The sequence below is a fragment of the Sciurus carolinensis genome, chromosome 4, assembly GCF_902686445.1.
Source record: "Sciurus carolinensis chromosome 4, mSciCar1.2, whole genome shotgun sequence".
NCBI lineage: Eukaryota > Metazoa > Chordata > Mammalia > Rodentia > Sciuridae > Sciurus > Sciurus carolinensis.
Genome location: NC_062216.1, coordinates 121,463,045 through 121,487,716, shown reverse-complemented (window position 1 = coordinate 121,487,716; position 24,672 = coordinate 121,463,045). Strand labels below are relative to the sequence as shown.

Below are 24,672 nucleotides of genomic sequence, written 5' to 3'. Positions count from 1 at the left end.
AAGTGAGAATAAATTTAAATATCTGAAGTACAAATGTGGAGCTAAATGTCAGGACCCATACATATCTATAACTTCAAATTCTGAAACTGCACAATCTTGGGGTTAATCGTAGAAAAATTAAACATGGAGGAACTGACTTTCTGGTTCACCAAATCATTTCCCTTGCTGTTTAATAGAGAACCCAAATACTAGTTCTAGTTTCTTACTTCTAAATTTACATTTCTCTTTATATACATCCATTCACTAATTTGTTCATTTATTCATTTTCTGTCCATCTACTCTCCATTCATCCACTGTTTTAATCTCTCATTAGACATCATTTATGTGCTCCTTTGTACTAAGGAAACAAAATGAATGCTAGAATTTTTTCTGTAACACCTCATAGTTTGGCGAGAGAAGCAAACAGTTTAATAAGTAATCATAATATGATGAAATATTCTTAAAATAGATAATGGACAAAGTTCTAACTGGAAGAATCATGATACAGTAACATATCTGGGACTTGGAATTAGTGTTGTCCAGGCAGAGTTAAATTGTCATGAAGATAAGGAGACAAATGGGCACATCCAGCAGCATACAGTGAGGCATGACTGGAGTTGAGCACGTGTACTTCTGTGCAGCCTCTGGGAAGAAGGAGAGACGGAGCTGGGTGGGTTGGAGTCTAATAATGACAGACTGTGTATATCATGAGCAGGAATTTAGATTTCTTTTCTGTAATAAGATACATTTTGTAAATCATCTTTTGAAAAATGATAGCAAAGAAGAGAAGGAACTATAAGGAACAAGACGAGTTAGGAAGACAAATCAGGAAGTTATTGCATGACTGCAATTGTACAAATGAGATGGAATAAAAGTCTTGATTATGATAGGGCCTAGAAACTGGATAGAGGTAAAACATGGAAAAAAGTTATGCTATTTTTAAAAATATCCAGTGGAGATATATGAAATTAAATACTATTTTCCAAAAGACTTTCCATGTTTTTGAACAATATAAAGAAAGTGGAGCATTGAAAATAGAAGAGGTATGTTTCTCCCTCTGCTCCTGGCTTTTTCTAAAGCTTATAAAGCTCCTCTAAATTTTCTTGAATGCCATCCTTTGTCTTCAGGATTTGTCTTTGAGTGTCATACCTGTGTCCCCTGCAAGGCACGGCACTGACCCACTTCATGTTTGTCTTGGCTCTGATGTATCTGGATAAATTCAACTACATTCAAGGGGAAACTCAAACATGAAAGTTCTACCCTTCCTCAGACCAGTGTTTTAATCTTACATTTCCTGGTTGTGCAGGGAGAGGTGAAGGTTAGCAATTGAGGATAAGGGGTCTATTTTTATTAATTGAGAACTCCAAATCTTTTCCAAATTCTAAAATATAATTATATTTTATGACATGATTTGTCTTTTCTTCACTATTACTTGTAACTATCCTGACCTCTCAAATTTATGTAGGCAGTTTTAGTTTTACTTTTAATTCATGCTACCCAAACCCTCTATTATCTGATTTTTTAATTACTAACAACTCCTCCAGATGATTTATTAGTATAAGTTATTGCTATTCACAACTTTTTTCAAATTCTAAATTGCTATTTAAATATTTGAAATTCAAAAGTATGTTTTGAGAAATCTACTTTGGAAAAGAGAGAATGTTTAAAAAAATCTTTTTAAAGTCTATCTATAAAATGTTATAAATTACAACTGAAACATGTCATGATCTCATTCAGACCATTAATCAGGGTTACAGAATTGACAATGAGTCAAGAACTGCAAAGTTGACTTGAAAAGTGAATGTCCATGGATGGCTAGACTCAATCTCATTTACCTTCCTTAAAGTGTGTGAGATTCAAGTTCATACCTCAGCAAATCATGCATTACTGTAGGCATGGGTGTTCTGACAAGCCAGAATGGTTATGACTACTAAATACTAAATCTTTGAATTCTAATTGAATGTTACTGCATACTATTGCTTCTATCATTCCTTTATACTTTTGTGTTAAAATGACTACCAACTGATTTCAATGTAACCTTCTCACTTGATTTTAATGAATTCTTTTTCTTTGGTTTGTTCAGGATGCTTCCCAAATTATTCATAAGCATTCTTACCATGCTTGTTTCAATTTCTTGTAAAAAAATCATTGTAGAGCCCATTGATAAATATGTGTGTCTCTGAATTATAAACAAAATTGGGAGTTTATAATCTTCTAAGGGGGAGGCAGATCCATCCCTACCATGAGCTTTTTTGGAGGTAATGGGAGATTGCCTTGCTGTCCCTGTGCTTGCTGAAATCCTCCCTTTCTCCCATGTTTGCTTCCTGTGATAAAATGTTGAACGGTGGAGTGCCTGACCTGTGTTTGTTTCTTAGGCAAACGTGTAAACTCTTCAAGTTCGAATGGAGAAGTAGAAAGAGAAGGTTTCTGCTGTGTCTGATGACAATTTTTTTTTATTTTTCCACATTCAAATATATTTTGGCTCCACGTTGGAGCATTAGTTGTGGCGAATCCTAGTGTTGGTCGGATTCTAAGGAAGGGGCAGAAGTTTCCTTGAGAAGTAAAGATTCAAAACAACTCCAGAAATGATCTCCCGTCTTGGTTTATTTCTCACAGAGCAGCAGGTGTGTACACCATGGTAACAGGATTAACCATGATCTACTCTTTCTCATAGTTACCATTAGCATTCCAGGTGCCCCGATGATGAGCTTGGTATAACTTTAGAGGACAAAGAACTGCTTCAGTGGTCAACCAGGAAAGACAATATTTTTTTTAATAAAAAAAGTGGGGAGAGTCATCATTCTTTGGAGTGATATAAGGAGTGATATAATTGTGATAAAAGGAGTGATATAATTGTGATATAAGGAGTGATATAAGGACTGATATAATTGTGATATAAGGAGTGATATAATTGTGATATAAGGAGTGATATAATTGTGATATAAGGAGTGATATAAGGAGTGCTATAAGGAGTGATATAAAGAGTGATATAATTCGGAGTGATATAATTGTCCATACATTGGACAATTTTTTCACCAAGGGACAATATGTTATAATTGGTGAAACCAATATTGTGACTTTGCAGTATTGCTTTCCCAAGATAGAAAATGGATAGTATAAAAGCCTGTATATATTCCTTAACCTCTGGCTATTAATTGGAAATTAGCATGAAAAGTACTAGACCAACAGGCTTTCACTTAATCTCCATAAACTAAAGCCAGACTTAATTCTTACCTAAAGGTCATTCTTTATATATTGGCATTGCCCTATATTGAATGTTAGGTCAAACCTGCACCAAAGCAATTACAAGTAGCAACTAGGTTTAGCTACTTGTAATTGCTTGGGTGGAAATTTGGAAATTTGAGACTACTGAATTGTGATTATATTATTAGAAAAACCCAGGGAGGATTATAGCTGAGAAATAAGGAAAACAAGTCCAAGTACCCTGCACATTAGACATCATTGTCTATGTGGTCCAGTCCTTTCAGAAAATGGATTTTATTTCTACAACATGCAGAGAGGGAATATTTTTATTTTAAAGATTTACCACATGTGGAATGATCAGTACTAAATTTAATTATAGGAATTATAGGGAAAAAATAGGAATGGAAAGGAGATAGAAATGTCCTGCTTCTGGCATGTTCTCAAAAACTGCTGGTTCTGGCTTTGACCTTCCTCAAGTTATATCAAGTCCCTTTCAAAGTGACAGTAACGTATCCTTCATCCAGGCAGGTATCTCAAGGAAAGATTGTTACCAAGAACCATTCGTATTTGTCACTCAAACCAACCAGGAAGTTAAGAGAAGTTGCTCTTTTAGTAATCTCTAAACCACTAGAAAGTATTTCTTCCAAGTTTTAGCCTTTCTTAATTTTTTCTCATGTGGCATCTTACTTCTGCTCTCCTTCATAAGTAGCAAAGCTAAGATCTTTGCAAGGTGTGATTCTTGACCAGATTTAAACTTAAAATAAAACTTTACTGTAGAAAGTGAACTAAAACTATCAATTCAAATGATTCCTTTGCAAATAAGAGAAATTCCATTTGAGTTGAAAATTTCAACTGTCTTTAAGAATGTGTGAACTATGCTGGCATGTAGACATAATATCTTTAAAAAATTTCATATTTCCTTGAGGTATTTATTATTTATTTGTTTAGTGATACAGAGGATTCAACCAGGGTTGCTCTACTCTGAGCTACATCCCCGGTTCTTTTTATATTTTATTTCGAGACAGAGGCTTGCTAAGTTCCTGAGGCTGGCCTCAAACTTAGGATCCTCCTGCCTTAGCCTCCTGAGTCACTGGGATTACAGGTGTGTGCCACCACACCTGGCTTTAAGGCACTTAAAGTAATCATTTTTCTGTCTTAAGAAATTTTTGAATGTTTCCAAGAAAGTTCTCCTAATTCTGTATGCTCTTGCCTTAACTGTTATATTCATGTGTTACTATGTTTTTTGGGTTTTTATTTTTTCTAGTTTTCCATCTGGAACAAAGAGAAAGTATGTCTGCTGTGGGTCCAGGGGAAGAATAAGGGAAGTCTTGTCTTAAGAAATCTGAGAAAAATCCCCAAGCAATTTATTAACTGCCCAAAGAGAAAGCAGAGAGTACTTTGTTTTCCTCATAGTGAATGTCATCCAGAGACAATCAGTTGATCAGTTTCTGAGTGAATTGATGTGCATAAATGGCAGTGCAACTATCATCTGCTTCCATGAGTCACGTAGGAGAGTTCATGGCAGGCACACTGTACAGCTTTCAAAGTTCCAAGAAATGGTGCAGGTCCATCTGTTCAAAAGATTCATTTCCAGTCAGGATCTTTATTTGCACAGCACAGGAAGCTCAAAGCCATTGACAGATGTTGTATTTGTGGTGAGTTCTCACTAGTTCTGCATTCTAATATAATGAATAGGTCTTTTAAATAAAATGATGTCTATTCTGCTGAGTTTAGTTGGTCAGGACCAAGTTTTAGAGAATCAGTGCATCTTAGGAAAAATCTTAGTAGTGGGAGGTTAGAAGGGAAGCTCACTGAATCCTACTGACTAACTTTGCAGATAAGAACTTTGAAGATTCTGGGATTTCTATGTGACTTATCCAATGTTTTAAAACTATTTTGACACTGGTAAAAAAAAAATCTGGTCTCCTGAGTAGCTGAATGAGACTACCTCTTCTCAATAATAACTGGTGCTGTGTGTGTGTGTTTTTTTTTTCCTAGAAATCCAGGAGATTATAGGTGAAATTCAGGGAATACCTATTTTCTGCTTCCACACTGGGTCTCACACTGAGTTGCACCTAAATATAATCAGCTACAGAAGTGCTCTCTTTTGTTTGAAATAACTATCTTTTCACTCACCTAAGGCTGACAAATTTTTTAAGAGTTTATACAAAAGATAACAGAATACAATAACTCAAGGTCATTTAGTGGAAATGATGACCCTTGCTGAAGTATTATACAGATGGCCTTTACTAACCCAGTGTTAAAATAAACATTCAAGTCCAGCACCAGAAGTTCTTTTGTATGAAGGAGAAGGTGCAGAATTAAATGATAATATGACAATAGAATCTTCAGGGCTATAGAAATCACCTCCATCACCATGAAAGTAAAATATAGACTCAACTTTTATAGTAAAATATAGGCTCAATTTTTATATAGGTGGGCATATTGATGAAGGTGTATGTCATTGTCTTATAGGACCTCACCTATGCATGAAAGCTATCTAGTCAGCTTGCTCATGCATATACATCCCAAACAAACAGGTTTCTTTCATTTTGGAATACCTTATTGTATAAGATGCTGTGAGATAGGACAAGAGCATTCATGTATAGTTATGACCAACTTAACAACAGCTTTTCTCTGGCTTAAATGAGAAAACCTGCTACTGCAGCATAATGATGTTTTAATTGCACATTTTGTACACAAAAAGTGAGGCAGGAGCTTAATTCTTGTACTTGTAAGAGCTACATTTAAAGAATACATTGGCAGTGAAGCAGCAATTATATTCCAAGAAAGGAAAAGTTCATTCGAATCAGCACTTAAGATTATGAAGGTATTCTATTCTTCTTTTTACAACTTGATCGAATAAGTTAAATTTATTGGAATATTAGTTTGAAATTGGGTCTATTTGGGATGTTATTAAGCAGCTATACCATGAAGATTGGACATAGACTGCTTTGGAACCTGATGCCTCCTCTCAAACTATTGCCACGTTTCCTTGCTTTCTATTTGTTTAAATAATGTTCATTGTTCAAAAATGCATGTTTCTCCAATAACATGGGCATTTAGTGAAAATTTAACTCTTTTAAATGAAAATTACTGCAATGTTCAGAAAGCATCGTCTCTTCTATTATTGTGTGTTTGTATCTGATATTATATATACCAGAATATAAATGTTGTTCAGCAGTCCTCATAACAAGATTTTAATGACCATATTATAGAAGAGAATATGTTATTTTGTAAATCAAGCTAATATGACATAAGATTCACACTGATGCTGTGCAGTTTTGATGGTGATATCACAGATTTATGTAGATGGCAAACTTGACAACTGAGATTTAAAAAATGGGGGAATGTAGGATAGAAATCAAAAACTAGGTCAGAGAAACCATCAATGAAGAAGAAGAGATTTAAAGATCTGCAATTTATTTTGGCATAATCATAATGACCTTTAAATTTTAAAGCCTGATCCTAAATATATGTCTTGCATGCAAAGACTGATGGCATCTGGCCCATAGAAAAGAGAAAGAAAGAATGGAATTTTGTATCTGAGAAGATTAGTAACATATGCTCAGAAATAATCAGGGGCAAAAACTGAGAGTTCAGTGCATTCAGATGCCTAAAATTTATATATATCAGAATACTAACAGCTAACAGGTACAGCACTCCTTGAGTGTTCATTTGCAAGGCACTGTTCTCAGCACTTGATCTAATACTTCTCAGCCCTACGGGGCAGATGCTGGTAGTGTTGCTTTACTATGATCATGAGGTCAGCAGCAGAACTGACCACTGACCCCAGAAGGCACAACTTTTGCAAAAGACATCAATGGTCACATTTTTGATGTATGACTTTTATTATTAACAGGATTATGAGAAGAAATAATTGTAAAAACACAAAATTAACTTTAATTAAATCAGTATTTGTAGATAAGAATACAACCTCTCCATAGGAATCATATGTATCACTTTTTGTATCTTGTTTGAGAATTACCATTGTTACCACTTGTCAATATTTAAAAGGCATTTACTGGCTCAAGCACTCAGCAAAGATCATTTGATTTAATCACAACAACAAATGTGTGGGGTAAATTAATAATATCCTCATTTTACACACAAAGAGACAAAAGCTCAGGAGTTCAATTTTTTTCAATCTTGTAGTGTTAGAAAGTGATAGGACAGGTGGTCTGCCCACAGAGCTGAGGCTATTTGGCATTATGTCTCTAATCATAGTTATACTGTCTCCCACTGATAACCTAGTAAGCAGAATATTAACAGAAAAAAAGGGAATTTGGCTTTAGAAATATAAAGATTTTAAAAATTTTGCCAAAGCATCTTTTACACTTGAGGACAAAATAGTTTCTAGAATATCCTTCCAGCATTCTAATTTTAACATGGAGATAGGTAGAGGGCAATTCAAAATGCTCATATTATAAAATGGAAACAGAATAAACTTAATGACTGCTTTATTTCAAATTTAACTAATGTCATGTATGTCTTAGTCTAAATTGGTGAATAGATTTAAGACATGATTTTAGCAGGAATTTCTGACAAATGTAATCCAGATTCTATTCTAGATTTGTCAGATTGGGTCAAGTGGATGTTTTGTTCTTAAAGAATTATACTTTTTGTTCAATGTTAGCAGATTAGCCTCTTCTTTCTGGTGAATCATTACCAGCATATCGTTGTGCTTGTGACTGGAGAAGCTATGGTTGAGATTCTTTTTCTCTGTGTTTTGCATATGTTGAGCACTCAGTGGTTGCAACTATCAAACTGACTAGTGAGCAGGACACACAAATAAGATTTACATAAAAAAGAACAACTGTGTGAAATATCGCCCATAGAAAGGCAAATGTACTGAGATAGTGGTTATAGCACAGGAAGCTCCAGGCATAACCGTAATAATGGCAGGACCCTTTCTCTCCCTCCTGCAGTCTTTTATATCTATTGCCCTCAGAACAAGAGAGTGTACATTCATGGTAGCAACTGCCATTTCCCGTCCTGTAAAACTGATTTTATTGCAATCTCCTGCTTTTAGTTACTGAAAACTTGCTGAAAATCCTCCTTAGAAGGTAAAACCTTCTGGCCTTTTTTAAAAAATACAACTTGAGTGAAAAGAGTAATATTTAAGTTCTAAAAATATGGCAATGTTCAAGTTAGTGTGTTAAAAATTACTTCCACTTTTTAAAATGTTGGATTACATAACCGTTGCTTAAGCAACCCTTATATACCAGCATGTTCTAGTTTATAACCCACACAGGAGAAAATGGAATGTAGTTTGTCCCCAGTCCTGCCACTAGCAGGCATTCTATTTAAACTTGAATTATTTAGCCCTACTTATTTAATGAGCATATAATTATTTAATGGTTGGTTTTTTTTGGTTTAATTTTAGAAAATGACTTCGACTTACTGTTTGAATTTTGCATTTAGGTGATTTAAATTGATGATAATATTCAGAATCATTTCCTGTGTATTTTAAAATATATTAAAATATTTTATATATTTTAAAATATGTGTTCCATATATTTTAGGATTTGCCACTTAATTTGGTATAAACCTAGAGTTTGACAGGGAGAATGCTGATGTGTTCATATGTGTTCATCTTATACTGTGTTGAAAAGGGCAAGTAAATGTCTGGCAGTATGATGCTTTCATTCAACTTTTAGTGACTTAGTTAAGATTTATGCATTTAAAACAACTCACATCTGAAGCTTTTCTTTCATAAATCTTCTGTGTTGAGAGAGCTAGCGATACTTGATCCTCACAGCAAAACTGTGAGATTAACAAGGTTTTCTTCCTGAACGTATTGGTAAAATGAGCAGTCGCATGTAACATACAGTGTGGTTAGTATTCTTACCATCCTGGCCTACATCTAGACCTCTGCAATGTGTAATGTGTCCTCTGATATTAATCAAATAAGTAAGCTGGGCATGGTGGCACATGCCTATGATCCTAGCAATTTGCGAGGCTGAGTCAGGAGGATGGCAAATTCTAGGCCAGCCTGGGCCACTTAGCCAGACCCTGTCATAAAACAAAAAATAAAAAAAGGCTGGGGATAGAGCTCAGTGGTAAGGTGCCCTGGGGATCTAGCTATCCTGAGCACTGCAAAATCAATCAATCAAGCAATCAATCAAAATGAATCAGATTGCCATTAGAAATGATTTATGCTCTATTCTTCATCTCATTAAATGTGCTGGGATATTTTTAAGATTAATAATCTAGGAACTTTATGTGCAGCTTGAGTATGAGAAAAATTAATTTTAATTATGCTTCAGCACATGCTTATTTAGCAAATAACTTCTTTTAGCCATGTTTAAATTTTGTTTCTTTTTCTAGCAATTTTATCTGATAGAAACATAGCATCATAAAGTGTGTATTAATGATATTCCCATATTTGTGAATATAGAAACATATATATAGTGCAAGTATGGATTATATACTATGTAGTCTAGTATATGTTATACATTTTTATGTTTTTTTAGGTGTGTACACACACACACACACACACACACACACACACACACACACACACACGTGTATTCCCTAGAGATGGAGAATAGGTTGTTTCTGTTACATAAACCTTTGGTATTACACTATAAATTTGGCTGTGTTTTGTCAAAATCATGTGAAGATAAAGCTCTGCCATAAAAATTATTGAGATAATCTCTTCTCAGCTTTATGTAAATCAACAGGATCAACTATTTAGCTTGGAATGAAGATGTTAGGATGCATCTACCATAACACAATAGATTACTTAAAACCTGGGATTGATGTGGCTCAAGAGAACATGCCACTTGCTTTCAGCAGTCAAGCACCAGGTTCTTCCAGCTCATTCTACCATGTTATTTCAGTCATCTACCCTGAACCCCTGCTGAGGCTAAGCTCTTTGTTCTCTCTCAATTGCCTTCCCCCCTTTCTGGTTATTGTAGTACTCATTTTGGAAATTAGTCCCCATATTATGTTTCATAATTTTTCTTACTAAGAAGAGAATTATCAGAAAAATCAGGTGAGTCTCAGCCAGTGGAAATCAAAGATTGTGTTAAATCAAGCTTAAGGAGAAAATTTATCATGAAATAATATTATAATGATCAATGATCTCCATCAGTAACCTGAGATATAATATCTGTAAACATGGTAGAATTTCCTTCCCACCTTCTTCTTACACTGACACTCAGTCTGGGATCCTCACACTACTCATGTACAGTGGCCACAAGTATGACAGACAAATTGGTTATGAGGGTTACTTTTCTGCCTCTGTTTTCTCCTGTTCTCAGAATCTCTAAAAGTCATCAGGCCCTTCATAGTTGTAACCTTCAATCCTCAGTTCAGTTTCACCTATGGTTGCTCTCTGCGTGAGAATAAGACACATCAAAGATGCAGGCCAATACTCCTTTGGTAATGTTAGTTGCCACAGAGACATAAGCAAGATGGCTGCCTTCATGCATGAAAAACACTTCTGAATTTTACATCTCCCTTTTGTAGTATAATTTGAGACTAGCCATGGCAGGGCACTGTCCAGAACTAGTTTATGATGTGGTTTCATATTTTCCTTTTTTATAGTTGATTAGAAAACAACAAAAGAAAATAAATAAAAACCAGCCTTTTAGTAAAAGATTTATCAAGCATAAGTACCTATGTCACTTAATAAAATAAAAGTAAAGTGTCTGCAGTAATTTTAAAAATTCACTTTTTGTTATAACTATTACTGCAGAAGAACATTAGGTAATTTTTTTGAGCCTACTGCCTGTTATTAGGGTAGAGTTAGAAATTCATTGACATAGTAGAATTCTCTCTGTTTCTCTATATATCTATCTACTTGTGTATATGTAGATAATGTATGTTATCAGGTACTCTATTATTTTTTCCTGTATACAAATGTTCTTTGTATTTCGTTGGCATGAAAATTCACTATATATCTTCCTAATATTTAAAATAGCATTAATACTACTATGCTAGTCAATTTTATGAGAGTTTTTGAGCTTTTAAAATTTGGTGAATCTCTATACTATTCTTCATTCTTCTTCCCAAATATTTTTGTCATCACAAATAGGTGATTTTTCTGACATGTAATTGAATTAAATAGGCCAGCAATTTTTAAACCATCTCAAGACTGAATATTATAGAGCCATTCCCCAAGAACGTTCTTGAGAATATGATCTGGTTATTTTCCAGTGAACAAAGGCTTTTTGTTCCCTGAGGGTTGGTATGATGTTTATGATCTTTGGATTATTTCCACCAAACCAATGCAAAGGACAGGGATTCCAGAATCATTCTATGGTTCCAAGAAGAATGTCATCACCAGTTGAGATTATCCTGTCACAGTTAAAGTCATTCAAATAACTGTGAAAGTGGCTCTAAAAATACTGAAAAATGATAACAAGAAAAAAATTAGGACACTGTTACAAGTCACCAATACTTGAATATGATAATCCTTTAAAATTCAGCAATGTATTTGATATAGCAAATACCAGTTTCCTATTGATTGCTAACTTTGTTTAATTTTAAGATTGTAACTGTATTTTGAAATGTTGATTATATTTTCTCTTTCATTTGTAGGTAACCCATTAACCAAGGATAAATCAAGTGATCCTCCAGTCTGATTTCATTGAACATATGTGTAGAAATTTAACTCTTGAGGTGATCTTGAAGACTTTTATACTGCTCAGAAGAAGGGCTCCAGAGTCTATTTCCAAGGAATTCTATGACAAGCTACCAGCCTCTTCTAGATACCAAGACTTTAAAAATGTCAAACATGAACTTCTATGTCATAAAGACTTCATCAGATTTGAACTATGCTCTACTTGTGAAGTTGCAAAGGGAATTTGAAGTTGCTGTCTGCAGAGCTGGTGAAGAGTTAGTGGTTTTGGGGTGACATCACAGTCACCTTTTGGGGTCCTGGATCCAGCTGTGACTGCTTTGCTCATTTCTGAAAGCTGTCTCCCAAGTGCACTGTCCTTCTGTCACGGATGTGTTCCTGGGTTCTTTGTTCACTGGTGAACGGGACTGAACACAGCTTTGAAGACACTTTCTTTGAGAACTTCTTTGGCATGGCGTAGACTGAGACAATTTTCTTTGTATCCTAATCTTGGAGCTCTAAAAGCCTATGTGTTTTAACATCTTAAGGTTGCTTTTGTTAAAGGAATGGAAATATATACCCATTGATAATAATTATTGTTGGCAAGTAATAGTAATCTGAGTACATCAATCATGTAAGAATGTATAGACAAGCTGACATGTTCCCCCAAGGCTAACCCACAACTACTCTGTCAGTTAAATAGCTAGTAGTTAGAACTGGATCACCATCTTCATCATACAATACTTTGTACTTCTAAAGCACTCTCCCTTTCTATTCATTTTGTTTTGTTTTTAAGTAGACTTTTTCTTTATTTATTTTTGTTTATTTTTTTCCCTTCAGAGAAATCAGCAGTGAACTGTCAAGGTATTATGTAAGCCTTCAGATTCAAAAACTCACCAGGGATGCATGTGCGTTTCTGAAGCTTAGCTTGAACGTTATTCACTTAGACTTCTGAATTTTTTTTTCAGATGGCTTTTCTATCTCATTTTTAAAGATTGTCTCTTGCTTGATCCCAATAACTGTTTGAATGCTTACATATTTGTTCACTCTGTTGATAGAATAAATTGTTCATTTTCCTTGGTCAGAAATTTATAAATATTTGCTTACAATTGTTCCATTCAAATGATTTCATAGGCCAGTATTCTGTCCACATTTTCATGGTCGTTTTAACGTTTGTGATTTTTCGGTTTTACAGGAACGTCTTATAAATATTTAAAAGCCTTAAACATTTATGTACTTTTTTCTAAGTTATTACAGAATGTATAATTTTATACTGTATTTATTTTGTTCCATTTGTGATGTGGAAGAAGGGAAGAATGGAAATGGCCTCGCCATTCTGTCATAATGTTGTGTAAACCTATAGATTGAAGGAATGTAAAGGGAGGGATTTCTGTGTCCTGCTTGTTTTAGACTAATCAGAAGATGCTTCAGAAATTATCTTATTAGCAGTTCCATCCTGTTAAAGAAGGTGTGAAAATGTTTTGTAATTTTAGAATTCAGTGACAATGGCAAGTTAGGCATACACTGGTTTCCATGAGGGAGGCTCAGATGTCCTGGAGAGCTTTGGTCTGTTAATTTGTAACAATATTCAAAGACCAATATATTATTCAGACACTTCACTGGAAAGAACAATTAAAAGAGTTTACAATTTGTTAAAATTAAATTTGAAAATATTCTTTTAGCAGTAAACTACAGTCTATGGCCCCACAAGTATGGGGAATGAAATGACTTCCTGCCTCCATTTTAACTGTGCTTAAAACTAACCAGAGGGCTCTGAGTGGACTTTACAGTGGTTCGAGACTACATGAAATCATAAAGAAAGAAATAATAGTTGTGCTGGAGTTTCTGCATCAATTAGAATATCATTAATTTCTTTAGAACAAAGTGGAAAACTATATTATTTTAGAAATTATGAATTTGTCCTAGGTTCCTTTGAAATTATAGCTCATACTTCGGAAATTCTGTATTATATACAAGTGTAATACATGCATATTAATAGAAAAAATAAATGGAATTTCAAATATACTAACTAGATTATCCCCAGTAGATTAATGTTGTGACTATTCAGAAAAGGTGAATAAAATTGGGATATAAAATGAACTCTCTTTCATAAGTACAATTTGGAGAATCTGTTCTTTTGTTATACTTTAAAGTCTTGTCAGTTACTATCCAGGAAAGCCTCTGAATTCCCAAGGAAGCTGTCATAAATTCTTCACTATTCTTTTCATAAAAATCCATAGCAAGTACTGCCATTTATGTAAAGTTTCAATATTTGGTTTGCTTCTTTGCTAGGAAACAATGAAATGGATATAATTACCTTTGTGCTACTTGTCCATAACTTGACTATAAGCAAAATTGGCATAATTTTGCAAGTGCAAATTCATTTTATTATGAAATTTGTTAATGCTGTTCATTATATATGTTATAATGAAAATATGCATACAAATCAAAAATATGACTACCGTTGTTAATATTTAAATATTTTCACCAAATACTTTTTCTTTTGACTTAGCTTAAGATTCATAAGAAGTTACAAAAAATAACACAGAAGGTTTCTAGGTACCCTTTCCTCATTGTCCCATAGTGATAACATCTTACAAAACCATAACACCTTGTCAAAACCAGGAAACTAACATTGGTGCAAAACTACAAATCCAATATAGACTTTATCTGGATTTCACCAGTCTTCACACTTACTTTGTGTGTATGTAAATGTTCTTAAACCTTTTAACGAAGTTTGTATACACATCCATTGTATGTTGGAACATGATTAGTAATATTATAGAGTGTGAGAGTATAATATCGGCCAACTACTGATTTCTTTGTGATAATTATTTTGAAGCCCTCTGTTTTGGAATAACATCATATTATTTATTTTATTTTTATAAAATTTTTGCCTAAACACATTGAAACATCTGGTTTTAACACCACAGAGTATCATACATGATTTCAAATTTGCTATTAGTTTTAATGGGTAGGAACAGATCTGAGAACCTGCACCTAGGGTTAAAATAAAAAGGGAGTTTGGTCCTGATCTTTATTTTCCCCAGCAAATCCTGTGTTACTAGAGAATGCTATAAAATTGGATTGTGACTTCTGGTAACACACAAGGGTCAACAGCATAGTAATTAACTGAGTGATTGAGACTTGATCTTTAAATTTTTGATCATTTTCTCAATTCATAGGTGAGACATCTGTCTGAAAGCAAGAAATGAAAAGAAATCAAGTAGAGTTTTTGTTCATCTTCTAACCCATTCTCATTTTGACTCACTTAAATGGGGAGACTTAGAATTATTGTTGCACAGAAGGCTCTCACTGCTCCCTGAGGCCGATAGTAGAAAGGCAAGGTGATGGTAGAGAAAGAACTTCATTACGATAAGCTAGCTCCTCAGAAGTTGGCAGAGATTCTCATCCTCAAGGGCTGTCTAGCTGGAAACTGAGCTAGGAGCGGTTTGTATAGGACCCTATATAAGACTGGGGGTACCTTGTCACAGGTGGAGTCTTGTGGCCAAATGACATGATCTGATTTTCATCACATATTCATGCTATGTTTTCCAGTTTGGCAAATCTCAAAAACAAAGCTCATTACTTCTGTGGACTAATCTTGTCACTGATTAGTTTGCCCCCATTCGGTTCCTGACATATTACACAACACACAGACTGGAGGGTGGCTACTCCAAGGCCCTCTCTTTGATCACCAAACTCTGTGTGATGCAAGGCAACACACTTCATGTTATTACTGTGAAAGACAACTCATGTGAAGTTGAATCACAGATAGGAAATGCAATCTGGTCTCAGTGCTCAGCTTCGGAATGATACTAAATTGTTTAGAGAAACTGAATAGTTGGGGGAGACCTATTCTGTGCATCTCCTGCTCCCCTTACCCACATCGAAATCTCATGGTAGAACATTACCATTTTTATCAAGGTAAGGACCTTTCTTTCTCCCTTTCTTCCTCCCTCTTTCTTCTTTTGTTTTGCACATAGAGTGTTTTAAGAAAAGAGCACTGAAATAGATATATTTATGGACTTCTTGGCTCAGTTGAATTTGGAGTTAACTGAAATGTATCTGCAAAACTGACTTTTGAATCAGTTCAACAGACATTTTCTCATTGCTCTATGTGTGCAAGGCACTACGGAACCAATGGAAAAGTGGGTGCACAGATTTATAACTGCTTCATATTTGCTTTGCTTTATCACAGATAATTTTTTCACCATATTGCAAGTCACTAAATGGTGTGTACTATGCCTTAAACATTTTCCTGAGAGGTCCTATTTATTACACAAAGCAATAATGGGTGAGATAGGTGAGATGATAAAACCATAGAATAATAGACAAGGGAGCAAACTCCAGAAGGTCCTAAACCTACTAAACCAAGATAACAGAGATTCAGTTAAACATGAGAGAAATACTTGGAGAAAAGGCAGACTGAGGGACAGGTGGAGATTTGGTAAGTCTATCAAGTCTAAAGTGCAAGAAACATTCAGAAGGTTTATGTTAGATAAGAACTGAACAGGATTCATTGGATTGGTAAGTAGAGATTAGTATTGGTCTTGGACAGAGCAATCTCAATGGAACGATTATTATAGAATTGAGATTTCAGTGGGTTGGAGAGTGAATAACAGATTTGGAAGAGAAAATACCACATGTAGACTTCTGTTTCTATAGAAAGTGGAAAAGAAAAATAGGATAGTAGTTATGCAGGCAAAGAGAATTGAAGATCTCATTTTTCTTACTATGGAAGAAGTAAGTATGTTTAGTTATGTTTCAAATATGAGGCAGGGAGAAGAAAGGGAAAGAAAGTGTGTGGGAGGGGGAGTAACTGATCAAGGAAGAGATGACTATATGTAAATGGAAAAAATTCATGACACACGAGGAATAAGGAAGACTGTGTTCTATAGAAAGTCGAATGGAATGAGACCAGTGAAGAGGTCTTTGGTGATAAGTCTTTGGTGACCCCCAACAGAGCAGTGTTGGTAAGATGCTAGTCTAGGAGTCAAATTGGCACATGGGTAATTATCAACTTATTCCTGAGCTACTGAAACTTGACTGAGTTATAGTAAAAGATTATAAGTGGATAAATGAGAGAGACTAATGAAGTCTCAGTACCCTTATATGTAAAATGGAAATAGTTTAATTACCTCAGGATTATTATGAAGATTCAATTAGTTCATAGATGTGAAGGGCTGAGCATGACTTTTAGTACCTTGTGGGCACTTATTAAGTGGTGGTTCTTTAGTTGTGAAAGATGCTCTGTTTGCTCTTGGGTTGAGTAAAAACAATGTCAATAGAAATAATAATTCATATCATGTATGGCATAAAAGGATTTGGGGCCTGCTGGCACATGTGCTAAGCAGGAGAGAAAGATGTACATTTACATTTAAATCACTTTCTAGAATTGTGTAACTGCAAGGAGAACGGCAGACTAAGTGAAAATGTTTTTCTGACAGGAGAGGCTGAGTCTGAGGAGTCAGGAGAGGGGGAGACCTTCATAAAGAAAGGGATGGATGGACAACCTGCAGGAAGGTGAATGAGGTGAGGATGAGGATATTAAGTGGAGGGGTTCATGTGAGAGAGGAATATACATTTCTTCTGTCGGAGGAGATGAATGAACAAGGATAGGGAAGGCTGGAAGAAATTTTTAAATGAGAACATGGGAAACATGACTAAGAGCCTTTGGACTAAAAGAATGCACACATAGGCCTTAAGAAGATGGGATTCGTCTGCTGAGTGTATGGAGGACGTCTTGTGTTTGGAGTCTCCAAGCAGAACAGAAATCGTGTGAAACAGACTTTGAGGTTTCCAGATATCAAGAGTTCAGAAAGCAATAAAGGCACGATAGAGATCATTTAACTGGTGCAGGCGTCAGTGCACTGTAGTCTGGACAAAGGAGAGTGAAAGTAAAGGGTTTAGATCATCTTTGAATGAATGCAGGCAAGGTAACAAAGACGGTTAGCATCTCTTGAGCACCTACTCCATCATGAGTTCTCTCTGAGAATTTTACATGTGTTATGTAATCGAACGTTCCTGAGATGTATAGGATTGTTGCTAACACTTTGTAATAACACTGGGGCACAGCAAGGTTAAGTAGTTTCCCTGGTGTCACATCGCATCAAGTGGAAGAACCAAGATTTTAGCCTCTGTGGTAGATAAAGGGTATAAAGTCAGGCTGCGAGAAGACTTCAAGGGCAAGTAAGATAAAAGGAATTGATATGTATGAATCTAGGGAGGGACAAGGAGACTGGAAATAGTTTTATTAAGTGGAGGGTAATTTTATTAAGGAAAAAGAGATCCTTTCATCCATTAGCAGAGTTTGGGACATCTACTCTGTGCCATGAGCTGTGTGAGATGAAGCAAATAAAGTATACGTAGTAAGCATTTTACCTTGTTCTGGAATGATGTCTCTCTTGGGAGGGGTAAAAACTGCATTTTTATCAACTGGGCTTAAGAATCTTCAGGCAGTTACATGAAACACTGGAGTTACATGGCAGCACTGGAGGGAGAATGGACTGAAAATAAAATGGGGAAACCAAGAAGAATAGGGAAATGCAAGGCTCCAAAAAGAAGCCTGTTGTCTTGATAATGGTAGACCATGGTAGTAATTATCAACCTTGCTAATGCCTGAGTAGTTTACAGAAGAACTTTTTATTCTATGTTAAGTGTTTGTGTTTTCAATTGCAAGTAAGGTTTTCTGTCTTCATCTCCACCTATATTGCATCAAGAAAAGATTTGTTGGAGTGTGCATCAGTTACGCACTGCTGTGTAGCCACAACCTCAAACACAGTGGCACAAAGCAGTGAGCATCTATTATTGCTCCCAAGTTTGTGGCTCATCTGGGAAGTTCTGCTTGTCTTGGCTGGGCTTCCTCTGACTCTGCTGGAAGCTGTGACTGGGTAGGCAGTTCTGCTGGCTTTGTCTGGACTTTCTCATAGGTATGGGGATATCTGACTGTAAGTTGGTCTAGGAAGGTCTTAGCTGTAACAACTGGGCTACTGCCAGGTGGTGTCTCATCCTCCTGCAGGCTTGCCTAGCTCATTCTCATAGCAGACAGGGTTCTGAAAGAACGAACAGAGCTCAGGCTGAGAACTGGCTTGCTCTCACTTTGGCCACATTCCATCAACTAAAGCAAGTTGCAAGGTCATCTCATTTTGGGGGGTAGCAGAGACTCTACCACTTGATGGAAGTTGCCACAAAGTCACATTGCAAGGTTAGATATGGGAAAATAGGCAAGAATCGGGACCATTCTTCTATCAGGTGCCACTGGTGGATTCATACTAGTCTTACTCCCCTTGTACAAACTTCACCTGCTTATCTGAGTGATCTTTCAAGCCTAATGTGATTTTGATATACCAAATTAAAATTATTCAGTGGTTCTCCACTGTCATCATGAAGTCTATACACTGTATTTCCACCTATTTATTTCTTTTCTCTTTCTTTCTTTCTTTCTTTCTTTCTTTCTTTCTTTCTTTCTTTCTTTCTTTCTTTCTTTCTGGAATCGAACCCAGGGGTTCTTAACTACTGAGCCACATCCCCTGCCCTTTTAAAATATTTTATTTAGAGACAGGTTCTCACTAAGTTGCTAAATTCCTGAGGCTGGGTTTGAACTCACGATCTTCCTCTCTCAGGTTTTGAAGCTGCTGCGATTACAGGCATGTGCCATGGTGCCTGGCTCCACCTATTTGTTCATTTACCTAAGCCTATACTGCCTGTCTGGCCACACCTAATCCTTGTATGTGTTCTGCTCCTGCAACCACTTCTGTCTCTGAGGCTGAACCCTATTAACTCCTTTCATATACTTAAACTTTTCATATAGTTTAAATTGTCAAAGTCTTTTAATTAACACTTCCACTATAAAATTAAGTGAACAAATGTTGAGATGTTATCACAGGATTACTATTGGTAAAATAGTTTTGAAATAGCCTTCTAAGAGCCAGACTGCCAAGGACTTAATTCAGGGGAAAGAATAAGTGGTACTAAATATTTAATCATTTGTACATATGTATATGTATGAAGTGGTACTAAATATTTCATCATATGTGCATATATATACATGTATGATATGTGTATTACCCATACCCACGCTGATATTTTACAATTTGACTTGAAAACATTTTACATAGATTTGAAGTTGCTAGTGAGGTAGTTATCTGTAATCCATTCTCAAATTCTCTCTTTTTTGGTAAAATGATTTGAGATGGAAATATACTTCATGGCTTCCTTCCTTCACAGTGCTTTCCTCTGTCAAGTTTCCCTGTCCCCCACAGACCGATGTGGGCACCCCTTCTCTATGTGCCTACTACTTTCATTTGTAACGGCTTATTTGTTTGCTACATACCTAGTTTCTGCAAGCCTAATCTTTTCCTCTTGGTAATCTCATTGTGTAACTGTGGCTGGGATGCAGCAGGCAGGCATGACTGCTTATTAAATGAATCACCGAGTGATTTAATATACAATACATAGGCTCACTTAGTAGTAACTGAGTTCACTTCTTGTTGATTGACTAACTTGCTCCTTGCCTGGAAATGCTGAATATCAGCTGTTAGAGAGGATTCGAGCAAATGGAGCATGATTGTGATTTGCAGTGCAAATGTCATGTTAATCTTTTTTTGTTTCTGTCTGATAGTTAAATCTCTTATACCATGCATCAAAAGTGTCCCAGCTAAACAATATGAAGGATTAAATGGTTCCTCATAATTTCCATGCTGCTAAATGGCAAAAAGATATTATCTAATCATTGTTGTCAGGGTTTGTTGGTGAATTCTCATGGAAAACATTGCCTTTCCTATTTTGCAGCATTAGGAAACACCCTCAAATTACAATTTAAAAGTTGTTTGTCCTGGAGGACACAAAGAATATGTTGCTATTCCACTGTCAATCATTTCAAGTATTTTGCTAAAAATGTCACCAGCATTGGTTACCTTCATTGTTTCTCCTTCAATGCCTCACGCATGTGTGTGTGTGTGTGTGTGTGTGTGTGTGTGTGTGACTTAATACTTACAAAATTGACACTTGAATTTTGGAATTTTTTGTTACTTAGTTATGACAGCTATATATGTTGCCTGTACCTCTAAACACTAATAGACGATTAAGATTTTTTGTGGTCTCAATTATTTCTGGTAACATTTCTAATATTATGTGAAACTCATTTGACCTTTCTCATTTCACCTCTAGCTAAAAATTAGACCTCTTGTCTGTGATTCCCATTTAGTTTTCAAAAGTTAAAATGGCCCCATTTTCTCTTTTAAAAGACTTATTATTGGAACCAGTTTCAAAGAGAACCGTGTGACAGTTGAGAAAGGGAAGGTAGGAGATGTCTCTTTCTGTCTCTTACAGGTTTACTGAAAAAGAATACTTGAGAATGGATTACACATAATTACTTCACAAGGAGCCGTTTAAAATCCAATTACAAGATTTCTAATTTAAGTGGAAAAATGGGAGGAAATAAGCACCAGTCTCACCAGTGTGCTATTTTGCAGAATATTGGGTACATCTCGGGAGTCTAACTGTGGGAGGACTGTGTAGTAGCACTGTCTTCCTATAACAGGATTCCACAGACAGCATTATGATGAATCTCCTGTATGTGTTCATTTAATTTCAGGGGTTGCTGCACTAAACAATAAACCAAATTTGAGAGCCTGAAGCCGGATGTAACTTGTCACTTTCTTTCTCAGTCAGTTCAATCAAATGTCATTCTATTCAATTGAATATAGACAGGGTGAATTTCAAGTAAGAGAAAATTCAACCTGAGTGACAGATTTTCTCTAAAGTTGCTTTTGTTTGATTTCATCTTTTTTTCTTTCTTTCCTGTGAAACCACACAATGAAATGGAAATCGGAAAGCCAATTTCACTGCTGTTTGCTGCTTCCGACTTAGGTTTTGGATCAGTGAAAGCAGTTGCTTCATGTCTACCTCATGTGGTCAAGCAGGTTGGGTGCTGCACAAATCCTGGGAGTGCCATTTACATAGGCCATTATTTACACGGCACACTCTAGAGTTTGTACAGTGCCCATCTTGCACAATTGTAAACAGAAGATGTGCTGAGTTTCCTCATGGTGAAAGAGGTATTTACTTCCCGCTCTGTTTCAAAGGAAAATAGAAAAAAGAGTAACAGAAGTTACTGCAAGGAATTTGGCCATGAACTGATAAATTGTGACCCTAGGCAATCAAATTACTGAAACTCTGGGCCTCAGTTTTCTTACCTGTGAAATATAAATAATAACTATGTAATAACAAATATAAATTTTAATTTTATGATAGTATAAAAAATAATATCTCTGCCACCCAGAACTATTGTAAAGAGTAAGTGTATGATTGATTAGTTCTCTGCAAAGTTAAAAGTGCTAGACAAATGTGTTCTAGTATCATTATCATTATTAAAAAGTGCCAGAGAAGACACATGGCTCTTGAAGTTCTTGGTGAAATTTGTGTAACATTTTCTGTCAGTGAGAGCTATTAAGTATAACATTACATTGCTAATTAAAGCAAGGTCCTACTACCCTGTGGTTCTTGCAAGTTTTTAATATTGTGATAATTACATGAACTTTGGCTTTTAAACATGCATAGATTTGAGCAGATATTATATATATGGAACATATATGTAATTCTTATGCTATTCTAAGCACTGAATCACATTGTATTTGATTTTCTTCATCCTAATTAAAAGTGAGACTTTTCCTTCAAAACACCAGCTCTAAGTCAATTAGCAGTCTCAACTAAAGATCAAATTAAAATAACAACTTATTTTAATCATTTACTTCACAAGCATTTACTTTGAGGTGTCATGTATGGTTTTAAGGCCTGTATAAATTTTCACTTATTTAATCCTCATAGCAACTTCATGCAGTAGGTACTCTTACTGTTTGTATTTCACTGATGGGGAAATTGAGGCAAGAGGTTAAGTAACTTGTACAGGTCACATACCTAGTAAGTGATGTATATTCAGATGCTGGGCATTTGGTCACAGACTCTTGTCATAATCACTGACTTGTTAATAATAAAGACCTATATAGGAAAATGCTGTAAATTATATGGGTAACATGCAAAATTACCCAAGTCAGTTGATTTGAGTGCTGTGCAAATTAAACCAGGGTTAAAGGCCAGATTCTCATGCATGTCTCTGTAAAGACCAATGCTCTTTATTTATCCAGCTAATGTCTTCTGTGGATTAAAAAATTAAGATCTGAACAATGTTCAAACATATTAAGAGGTTCATCTATGCACTGGACTGCCAACCAGAAAGTCAAGTTTGGAGATTCACTCAGCTAAGGAAAACTAGCATGTGGGAAATTATCACAAACCCAGATTCTTCCACATCTCGTTCCGTATTTCTAAACAAATGCCTGTTATTGGGAAGCAGAATGTTCATCAAATTAGGGCAAATTAACATATAGAGGTTTAAATGTCTTCTGTTTAAAACTATGTTGTTTAAAAAAGACATGCTTCACTGTAGTTGTGTTAATGCTGTGGTCAAAGAAATTCTATGTTACTCACAGGTATTATATAACCTAGACTAGGATACATGAACTTTTAATACCTTAACTTAATCCTTATTAATCTTTCAATCTTTGAAAATCAAAAGTACATTTTATAGCCCAGTCTTTCAGGGCTTCTCTATCATGCATGGTTCCTCAAGAATTTATCATTCACAGATTTGGTGCTGTTCACTTGTTCACTTATGAGTTCTTTCTTTAACTCTGAATGACAGTCCATGTGAAGTAAGATAAGAGGCCACTCAGAGAGTCTCCTTCCTTTATATGTGCATCCAATGCTTTATTCTTTCTGTTGCTTATTCCTCTGCTGTAGAAAAGAGATCCTGTTTGGCAGAGCAGATAAAAGTAAAAGAGGAATTAAAGTCTTGTTTTAAGACACCCTACTTCAGTACCAAACCCTTAGATTTATTTAATTTCATTTGATACTACACATAGGGGTATACATAATTATTGTGAATTCACAGAGGAAATTGATTCAGAGATATCTTGGGCTACAAAATGAGAATGTGAAAGTTCTGCATGTCGAACCTAAACCTTTTCAGACTCCAGAGTACTTAAATATTCCATGATATTTTGGAATTCTCTTTTAACCACCTAACAGCATAATACAATAGCATTTAGCCACAGAGGAATTTTGGTTTGCTTCTAGAAGAAATTTGAGATATTTAGATTTACTAGAGTTTCCCATGTCTTAGTTCTTGATTTCTAGTTAATATCTGCATGTCTATAATATGCTTGTGTATACTTAAAGTATTTTCATGTTTTGTACAAACAGTTCATTATAAAACTATAGCAACATCGATATTAGCAAGTAAACACTTATCCATTTTTAATTGTGCGGATATTCTTGATCTAATATTTTGCCATTCTATAGCATCCACTAATATCTTTAAGAATTCCTAGAAATAATCTTTTTTTTTGTTTATTTATTTATTTTTAACGTTTACATAGGGTAATGATGTTTATTTTTTTTCCCTTCCCCCCCACCCCTCCCACCCTCTTTTCCCTCTATACAGTCCTTCTTTCCTTCATTCTTACCGCTCTCCTTAGCCTAACTCTAAACCTAACCCTAAACCTAATGCTAACCCCTCCCAACCCCCATAGAAATAATCTTAAATCCACTCCCAAACAGACTGGAATCTTTTCCCTATAACCAGAACTAATCTACTCACCCATGATTCCTTTGGAATGAACAAAATTTGAGAATTTTGGGGATTGCTTTCACTTAGAATCATAGTTATTGAGGTTAAAAGCTTAAGATGTAGGGTCCATGATAATTATATTTCATGGAGGCTATCCTTAGAAGCTAAACTATCATTCATGGCAAGCTGAGTCCTTTTATTTTACTGAATTATATTCTTGTAGGTACAACGAGGTACAAATAAGATTCTAACTTGACCTCTGCTTTTTCACTTAGATAATTAATAATTT

General features: G+C 35.4%; 1 protein-coding gene across 3 annotated transcripts in view; it reads left to right on the top strand.

The window, feature by feature from the left end:
• Tafa2 (TAFA chemokine like family member 2) overlaps positions 1–14,104 on the top strand; it is a 436,794-nt gene extending 422,690 nt beyond the window's left edge. For all 3 annotated transcript variants that reach the window (XM_047548076.1, XM_047548075.1, XM_047548077.1), the window contains one exon: positions 11,734–14,104. In XM_047548076.1, the coding sequence (XP_047404032.1) occupies positions 11,734–11,745 (12 nt within the window). In that variant the 3' untranslated portion in view covers positions 11,746–14,104. The remainder of the gene's footprint in view (positions 1–11,733) is intronic.
• The last annotated feature ends 10,568 nt before the right edge of the window (positions 14,105–24,672 follow it).